The sequence below is a fragment of the Gasterosteus aculeatus genome, chromosome 13, assembly GCF_964276395.1.
Source record: "Gasterosteus aculeatus chromosome 13, fGasAcu3.hap1.1, whole genome shotgun sequence".
Lineage (NCBI taxonomy): Eukaryota > Metazoa > Chordata > Actinopteri > Perciformes > Gasterosteidae > Gasterosteus > Gasterosteus aculeatus.
In genome coordinates this window covers 1,666,939-1,676,630 of record NC_135701.1, presented here as the reverse complement: position 1 = coordinate 1,676,630, position 9,692 = coordinate 1,666,939, and the positions used below count along the sequence as shown (strand labels likewise).

The 9,692-nt window shown below is 42.7% G+C and overlaps 1 protein-coding gene and 1 long non-coding RNA gene across 2 annotated transcripts; both read right to left on the bottom strand.

Moving 5' to 3' along the window:
• Positions 1-907: 907 nt before the first annotated feature.
• LOC120831036 (serine/threonine-protein phosphatase 6 catalytic subunit) lies at positions 908-5,483 on the bottom strand. The gene is made up of 7 exons (XM_040196146.2): positions 4,990-5,483; positions 3,847-3,942; positions 3,678-3,743; positions 3,444-3,585; positions 3,254-3,333; positions 2,746-2,955; positions 908-1,734 (listed from the first exon to the last, which is right to left on the bottom strand). The coding sequence occupies exons 1-7, from the start codon at positions 5,062-5,064 to the stop codon at positions 1,486-1,488; spliced, it is 918 nt and encodes a 305-aa protein (XP_040052080.1). The 5' UTR covers positions 5,065-5,483; the 3' UTR covers positions 908-1,485.
• Positions 5,484-7,659: 2,176 nt separating this feature from the next.
• Positions 7,660-8,965, bottom strand: LOC120830882 (uncharacterized). The gene is made up of 3 exons (XR_005713966.2): positions 8,605-8,965; positions 8,336-8,428; positions 7,660-8,145 (listed from the first exon to the last, which is right to left on the bottom strand). It is a non-coding gene; the product is annotated as an uncharacterized LOC120830882 (long non-coding RNA).
• Positions 8,966-9,692: the final 727 nt, after the last annotated feature.

Below are 9,692 nucleotides of genomic sequence, written 5' to 3'. Positions count from 1 at the left end.
TATATAATTCATGAAATGGGAAGACCATGCAGCTATAGCTTTATTTTTAACTTTTATTCCTTTATTTTGAAACCCATAGCCTTATATTCAAACCAATAGCCTTATATTTTATTCTATTTTCCTTGTATGTCTGAGATATTTTGGTAATGTTTCCTTAATTCTGAGACGTGTTAAATTAATATAATTCCTAAACTGCCATTATTTAATTTAAATGTAATCGCTAATCTCAAATAAAAAATACCAGATGATTGCTTTTGTTCTCTACAAGTAATGATGAAAAGATGTATTGTTCTATAAAAGTTAGATAACTGAACTGCTGTCCTAGTCTCCTTCATGGATCAGAGAGCAAAATAAATGTACGTAACGTAAACGTAATGATGAATCATCTGGCACTGCACCTTCTACCAACACTTCCATCGAGGCGCTGCTGATGTTCAGGTGCTCCTGGACCACCTTCATCATAAAAATGTTCTTTGCGTCCGCGAGGGGACGGATGTTTTCAGGTCGTCCGTCCGCATCGTCCCCCAGAACTCTGTATCTCGGGAATCTGGAGGGAAGTTCTTCATATTTGGCACAAATGTCCAATCTGACTGGAGGAAGAACTGATTAAAATGTGCTGTTCAAAGTCCCTGTGACGTCGCACAAATGTTAGACTAGACTGTTAGGCATACAGACATGAGGCGGTACTTCTAGTTAACTTAACAATTGGCAGTAATCTTCTTCTGTTGCTGTAGTCTTTGTCTAATCACACATAGGGAGGCGAATGAATAAATATTCATTTTCTCAACAATACAATGTAGTTAAATCGTCATCTAATGTAAACGTAGGCCTCAGATTAATAACAATACCACAAAGCCCTCTTCATTGGTTTTGATGAAGCATGCTGTTGGCCCCGTTAACAAGGACGTTCACATTTAAACAATTTTCTTTATTTAAAAAAAACAGTATGGGGACACAGGAAAATAATACTGATCATAAAACAACCAACACCAAATCGGTAAATCACAGAAAACGGAAATAGCTAACAGATCGATATAGTCAGATTTCAGACATCAACTCTCACTTTTATTTATAAGATCACATAGCAGTAAGTGTATATGTTGCCTGTCATTTGTCAGAATAGATGCAATCGTTTTGATATTACATAACAAAAAATATATAACACTGCACCTGCAATTTGCTGAGCAGAGGGAATCTCTATAGTAAAGTAAAATCCAGATTTATAAATATGAACATTTGTGTGTCACTTGAATCCTTTCTCTACAACACGGGGACACTGAGCTTTTACCGCAATATCTCAGTGTGACAAAAGCTGCAGAATAACGGCATTACATGCCAAAGTGGAAATAACAATTGATAGTTTGCACATAGAAATGCAATGTAAATACTCTTAACTGTACAATACGAAGCTCCTTCGGGATGCCGAGGTCTCAGTTTGCATCCCGGCACTGAACAGATGGTCGGGCTCTTTTGGTTGTGATGTGCTTACAGGAAATAAGGAGTGGTTGTTCGAGGTGGAATGACCCTCTCGGAGTCAGGCACTGCTCTGAAGAGCTTGGGCTCTCTTGTGTTAGCGTCTTTGAAGACCATAATGGAGGCGATGTTGCCGCAGCGATAGCAGTAGTTAGGAGCCGACCACACCGTGACCAGCTTCTCATCAAACATGAACTTGTAGCCTTCGTGGACAAGTTGATGCGCCCTGCAGATCAGCTTCAGGTTGTTTATATGAACAAACTGCAAGGTTTTTTTTGGAAGATAGAGAAACAAAAGATGGAGAGGAAGAGAGAAATGTTGAAAAGCTAACAAACAGCCAGTGAGAATCACCTCATTTTCTTTGCCGACTCGTGAAGACAGTGACAATAAATTGAGCTTGTACGAGGCCCCGCCCTCATACACAGAGCAGCCAATCATAGCGCAGCATCAGCCAGCCCTGGTCGGGGTCCTACATCTATCCTGCTCTGCTCCATGGACTCATCCGACTGGTTTAGTGGATGTGGAAGATGTTGAGTGTGTTAGGACAGATCGGAGGGATATACACCTTTGTGTGGGGATGTCTAGCTTTAGACTATGTTTATCCTTTCAATCGGTCTCACATGTCAGATGTGTCCTTCAGGCTGCTGCTCCCTTACGGCTGATAAGCTGCTGAGGGCCCCGCCATGTCTGTGTACCAGGACGACATCAACACACTCTACTGCAAGTGTGGGTGTGTTAACATGGAGTCAGCAGAGAATGACCTGCTTTGGACTCACATTCAGATAGGTGGTGAATATTTTTGACATGCTGCTTTTAAATACATGTATTGTGACATACGAGATCTTTTCAGGAATACAATATACATTGTCCCATATACAATGCTATGTTAGTATCTGTATTGGAACGGACGATAGATGCAGTATCTTTGTTAGTTTCCACATGGTCGCCGTCATCGGTAACACAGCTTGTTGTAATGAGCTGATGTTATGTCAATGAACAAGGAAAACAAAAATATATAGATGAAATGGCCCCATTTACCTTTATGCGGCGTTCCATTCACTGATCAGTGGTTTTTGAAGACTTGTGTGTTGGTAAAAGTGTCTTTTCACTTAAATATATATGACATTAAAATGTTTCCTTGTGCACCTCCAGAAGCACTTTCATATTCCCTGGATCATTTGTATGTCTCCATTGTAACTAGTAAAGCAACACTGGTATGTATGTGCCCCCCCAGTGGGTCCTCTGTGTACATGTAAGGTCAAAGCAGCTTACCTCGTTGGTCACCTTTGCACCAAAGAGCCAGCCAGCTCCTCTGGGGCTGATGGCCCACGTGTCCACGTCTTCAGGGTCCGACCACACCAGATCACAAAATGCTCCTTTGTGGGGGATCTCCTGGTTCCTCTCAATGGTTCGGATTTGATCTAGGGTTTTTATGTCCGGGGAGAGGCCCCCATGGACACACAGTATCTGCTCGTCCATCAGCTGACAACACAAAATACTAGAATTAGGAGATCGCATATAAACCATGGATCGGTTTGACTGTACAACCTATTGGCAATAAAAGCATTGGATTGTTGTGCAACATGGTTACACAATAACAACTCTAACTAAGGTAAGACATGTGGACAAATATAATAGATCAAACGGTTTCAGTTCAGCATCTCTCTACTTACTAATAACTGAGGCTGTCATGGCTTTAAAGCACAAAGAACTGTCATTTAGGAGGCCACCTCCTCCATCTTGGTTTTGAGAGAACAACAAATGAATACAAAGTACTTACAGCTGCTACTGTTAGCATATCGAACACTTTGGTACAATAACGCCAGGCATTTGCATTCCCATACTTGGTCTGGCACTCATCTGCAAGACAAAGAGGCGCTCACTGATGTCAAACTCAACGGAGTGATGATAGTCCAGAGAGCGAGGTCGGTGAAAACGTAGTCATGTGACAGCCATGAATCAAATCTCACCATAAAAGCCGTAAACCTGGGTGATCTGTCGGCTCTCGTGGTTTCCACGGAGAAGCGTGATGCGGTCGGGCCATTTGGCTTTCAGCACCAGCAGGTAGGTGAATGTCTCCAGACTGTAATACCCTCGGTCAACAAAGTCTCCCTGCAGATGGACGAGGGTTACTAACAACACGCTGCCAAAACATCCGGAGCACAGAATGAATAAAGAAATGCAAATAAGTTAAAAGTACAGACCATGAATATGTAATTTGTGTCAGGAACCTGGCCGCCAGTTCGGAAGAGTTCACAAAGGTCATAAAACTAAAGGTAGAGTGAGAGAGAAGTCAGGGTAAGGGACTACACCGCACACACACTGGACATGCTATGGAAACCAGGCTGAAGAGACAAAGTGTTTTTCCTTTACCTGTCCGTGTATGTCCCCACAGACTGTCACAGGCGTGGACACGGGCTGGACATTGGACTCCTCCAGCAGAAGGTCACACACATAGTCACATAACCGCTGGATGGATGTAAACACAGACACAGGGGGGGTCAGTATTTGATAATAGGTCATATTCTATCAATGTAATGTGGCCCCAGGTAATTAATAACTTTGGAAAAGGTCACTGCAGGTGTGCCGACAGGCCAGCAGCACCAAGCGTGAACTCTGACAGTGAGAATTAGGGTGATTTTACCGAGCTCCTCTAGATATCTGCAAGTCCTTTTGGCTGACGGTGGATTCAACAGCGCAAAGAGGATTCAGCGTTAGAGGACTGTCCTTTGGGGAGTTTCTCCTGTGCCGATGTGAGGGTTTGTGTACACACTGTAATATGTGATATTGGGCTATACAACATAAAAGGAATGGATTATAATTTACTTTATGCTGTTTACAGCGTAATACAGGATCATGTCATCTTCAGGTAAAGAGTCGTTTATAATCTCCATCACAATCCGAGCAGTAAATATGGTGCCACATCTTAATTGAGGAGTTTTCAGCAATAAGTGGTTTATACTATGGTGTGAAATAATACATTAATAAACGTATTAAACGTCCGGGGCCGTTTGTTTTGATGTGCAATGTGAGGTCAGGCATTAAATACGACAGTATTAATGAACTACAGAGATCTAGTGACTGTGTCCTCTCTGCCTACATGCACCAGACCTCCCAGTGCCGACTCCACCGATCAACTGGTGACCCCCACCAGCTCACTGGGGATGAGACACGGGGGACGTCCCTCGCGTCTCCGCTTCGGGAGCGTCTCGTTTTCTAACGTTAGTTGAGGCTGTGTTTACCTGAACAAATCACTACAACGGGTTTGACTTCCTGGCCGAGAGACGAAGGCAGCTAGCTAACGTCACCAGCTAGCTAGCCTTAGCAAACAGTTATTTAACTTACGCTGTTACAGCGTAAATAACTGTTAGCTAAGGCTAGCTAACGTTAGCTGATGTTACCAGCTAGCTAACGTTAACAGCTAGCTAGCCTTAGCAGACAGCTATTTACGCTGTCACCGCGTACGGAGCTCGTCACATGTCCTCATTAGAAACATATCTATGAATTCACGTTTACCTTGAGGTCATTTTCCGGGAGGTATTTGCACTGTTTTGCAATCTCTGCGTATTTATCCAAATCCAGAGGCGCCATGGTGCCTAGCTAGCCTTCATGCGCAACTTCCTGCAACAATCGAGCGAGCGTCCCTACTGCCGCCTACCGGCCGCACTCACGAACTGCGCGGGAGCCTTTGTCACTACGCCAAGCTGCACGTTCACGTCACAAGGCGGATCCGCGCTCAAACAGTCTCGTTAGTTTGAACCAGACGTCCTCTGGACAATCGTTAGAAGGCGATCACCAAAACCAGGATTTTTAACAGTATAACTGTATAACAGAAAGCGTCTTTTTCTCCGCTGACGAGCAGGAGATGATCAACAACGCATATGATGAGATAATACGTGTTTGAATCATTTCTGTCGGACGAATTTAAGGCATTATACATATGTCACGTTGTTCCTTCTGTACGTCCATCGCAGTGTGTCCGTCCCGGGGAGGATCGTCCTGTGTCTCTCTAAAGGTCCCTTCCCTTTATTCTTCCCATCGAAGGCGTTCTCTTTGTTTGGGGAGTTTTTCCTGTGCCGATGTGAGGGTTTCTGGACAGACGATGTCACATGTGTACACACTGTAGACACATGAGGCTAATTTGTGATTTTGTGCGATACAAAATAAAATTAATTGAATCAAATAGAGGTGTCAATCAATAAGTGGTGTCAAGTAACGAAGTACAAATACTTTGTTGCTGTACTTGAGTAGAACTTTTCTATACTTTACTGGAGTATTTCTTTTTCAGACGACTTTTTACTTCTACTCGTTACATTTTAAAAACAGCCTCGTTACTTCCGGCTTGTCGTAGTTCAAAAACACAAAGACAAAAAACCCATCTAGATAAATGTCGCTATGCGGACAGAGTGCTTGTGATTGTGGTTGGATGAGAAGTATAAACATAGGTTGGTTTTCTCCGCGATGCGCCGGTGTTACACCCCTACTGGTTTTTCCACCTACTGGTTTATATATATACAGTGCATGTATATAAAAAAATATATTAAAGGAAAGATCGGCACAACCTGGATTCGAACCCAGGGGATCAAAACATCAAAATAGTAACCTGGTGGCCGCTCTTAGCAGTGCGCCACGGAGACACACAGCAAATTATTGACCCTTAGTATAATTTATTCATTTCGTTGACGTAGATAAGCATGGAGGAAACCTTTTGGTGTCGTGGATTTAAAACAACTGGTTACCTTGGGCGTGTCTTGGAACGCTTCAGGACATGTGCAACGCTACTTCTTCACGAGGCTGCAGCCTTGCAGCGACACATTTTGATAAAGAAAGGATTTTGTTTTCTTACGGCCATCGCGTGACGTAAACCACGGACACAAACAAAAGAAAGTTTAGAAAATATATTAAAAGATCGAACCGACCAGGTTGCGAACCCATGCAGCAAAATGCAAACGTATCAAACTGCTGCTAGCGCTATGCGCTGCGCCACGGGGCAGTTTTGATCCCCTGGGTTCGAATCCAGGTTGTGCCGATCTTTCCTTTAATATCTTTTTTTATATAAATGTTTTCATACGTGGCCGTGATGTGGTGCTCACTTATACAATCGTAAACGCTGCAATGGATTTGTGATGCGTTTTGAAGATTTTCAGCAATATGTTTGTGAATGTGTGACGAATCAGGGAACTGAGGCGGACACATCTGCAGCTGTGGAGTAAACACAAACACGCACGCGTAGGGAAACCAGTAGGTGGAAAAACCAGTAGGGGTGTAACACCGGCAGATCGGAGCGACACCGGGCGGGTATCCCAGAAAGCCATGCGGTTGAGGGAGCTGTCACTCATGATGACACGCCCCTCCCAGATGATGCCCCGCCTCTTACGCCACATCAGGGTCAAAAGTCTGACGCAGAAAACAAATATTCAAATGAAATTGACGAGGTTGAATTTAAAGACACAGGTGCATTTTTAAATCTCCTTCAAATGTTGCTCAATCCAGATGCTGAGATGAGAATAAACCCTCAGGAAGCCTTGGAACATTCTTTCGTCACCATGAGTCACCTGGCAGACTACGCTCACAGAAGCTCTTATACACACGCTGCCTTTGACCTGATGGTCGTCTGCCCTGCGTGTGATTCAGACAAATGTCATCAATATCTTAGCAACATGAAATCAACTGCAACCTCGAAACGGTTTGGGTTCACCCATTACACAGCCTCCTGTATCCTTTATCCTGCCGTCCACATCCCCCCGTATCCCCCTCTCAGTGTTTAAACTATTATCTTTGATTTCTAATGTTCAATTAAAACTTAATCACAGTCCCCCTTGTGCCAGTACCTCCGTGGCCCTCTTCGTTTACCATATAACCTAACCCCCGCTGAAACAGGGTTCCCACGGAAAAGATTCCATGCTACCTCCTGATTTTCCAGGTAGCATATTAAGTGATGATCTACAGGCCCCTGAAGCTTTCTGCCCCCATCCACGCCCCCCACCTCCCCTCACACACACAACCCCCTATGACACCTGACTACTTGCTTGATTTAAAAGATGTGCCAGTCAAGTCTCTTATCTGTGGAATGCTGTTTTAGTCAAAATTAAATAAATGAATAAATACGTAAATACATGAAATATGCATTTGAAATACATCATGAAATAAATAAATGAGGCAATAAATATTAAATACATTTAATTATTTCATGGTACTTTTATTTCATAATGCCACTTTTCATTTCCAGAGTCTTTTATTTCATAATGCCACTTTTCATTTCCAGAGTCTTTTATTTCATAATGCCGTTTTACATTTCACGTTCTTATATGCAAATCAGGGGGCGTGGCTACATCTAACATTCAGAACAGACAACAGAGCCTGTGCAAAAGAAGGCTTGAATCACCATCCTTTGACATGAACAAATGAAAATGATTTAAAACAAAAGATGACAGATGGCTGTATATTAAAGGCACACATTTCAACATCAAATGAACTTCTATCAATCAACTTCGGCAGTACTCGCATCACGGTTAAGGGCATAGATTACTCCCATCAGCAATCAGCACAGGATCTGGCGACATCAATTCCCTGCAGGATCTCGGTACACTACGCACTACGATGGTTGCACGGCCATCACCAATGATGGCAATCTTCATCACTTGCAAGGTCTACGTCAAGCTTCTCCACATCCTTGTAAAGGAAATTAGAAGGTGTTAGGATGTATAAAATACATAGCTCAAGCTCTTCAGGGTGATGTGCATTAGGGAATGCAGGGTGACCACGCATAGCGGAGGCGGGTGTATTAAAACAGCCATATCTCCACGCGGGGAGGCTGCAGTTCAAACAAAATTAAAAAGTAAAAGCGTAATCAATTACTTACGCTGTAATGTTTGAAAAGGTCCTCCTCCTTCTCTCCAAGATAGACTACGAGGCAGCGAATGGCAATTTCTCGGCGCTTTTCAACTGTGTTGTCCTGATTCATGGAAAAAATAGATCAGGTGTTCAATAAAAATCAGATGACCCAAATAATGACAATTTGAAAAAAAATGATTATCAGTATAAAATAGACCTTGTTCATAGCAGCCATTTTGACATAAAAACTGTGAGGCAGATTAAAATAAAGGTCTATTCATAATAAACTCATTATACCTCAGGAAGCATGTCCGTAATGGGCCTTATCTTGAGGCCTGCAGCTCCGACCGGACTGCGGTGCACACAAACGCGGTGGCGAGCTAACCGGAGCGCCTCGCCCGCCATCCGGAGAGATAGAAGGTTGCATCTTTGTCTTACAGTAGGCTATCAGCAACAGAATCTTGAACCAATGCCAATATGTGTCATTAAGCATAAAATGACTTACCATTCACCACAACGCTTCGATGAACCTTCGATATGCTCGCTCGCGTTAGATTGGTCCCTTTGAGACGGAGCGGGAAACTCTGGGCTGTTTCCACGTCATCAAGTTATATTTTACGTCAACAGAACTTAAAATTAAATTATGTTTTGATTAACTGATTAAACTCAGACAAGTCATGATTGTATATTGAATCAATAGGCGTAATTTGTGTGTCCGAGCTCAATAAAATAACAATTATAAGTAAAAACTCTAATAGTATTTCTGAACTTTATTTTTTTATTCACAACAATATATATATATATATATATATATATATATATATATATATATATATATATATATATATAAGTAATGACTAAAGGTCCCCTGAATTAGTTGTTCCATTCTCATTCAATGCAAACTAAATGTTATAAGTGTGTTACAGGCAAATTTATCAGCTTTCATCAAGTTAGATTCCTGTCTTCAGCATCGGTGGCGCTCGTGCAGGACGTCGTCGTGACGTCATGAGGGGTCTTTGTGATCTCGGAGAAGATGGGAGGGAGTGATGAACTAATCCAGCAGCTCGGATGAAGCTGCGCCGCAGCAGGTTTTCCGATGTGTTGCTATGGTGATTTAGACAAGCCTGAACTACGTCATCTCATCCTGAAGATGATCCGGCTAACTAGAGGAACAGGGCCTCTTTGTATGGCTGTTGTTAAACTCCACACTGTCATCATGTAAGACATTCAAACCTGAAAGCCCGTGTGTCTTTCTAATATTGAAATACAACATCTGCACCTAGAATGCACTTGTGAAAACACCTGGAACCTACAGATCCCCAATAAATTCGAGCTGAAACAGGTTTTCTCTTCAAACCAATGGAGGCCAATCTGGGAGAGAGTTA

What these genes read in the sequence shown, in the direction of transcription:
- LOC120831036 (XM_040196146.2), bottom strand. Translation starts at nt 5,064, where the DNA reads ATGGCGCCTCTGGATTTGGATAAATACGCAGAGATTGCAAAACAGTGC. An exon ending in ATATGCTAACAGTAGCAGCT is followed by an intron (nt 2,956 to 3,253) that starts GTAAGTACTTTG and finishes TTGTGTTGTCAG; the next exon opens with CTGATGGACGAGCAGATACT. An exon ending in GTGCAAAGGTGACCAACGAG is followed by an intron (nt 1,735 to 2,745) that starts GTAAGCTGCTTT and finishes AAAACCTTGCAG; the next exon opens with TTTGTTCATATAAACAACCT.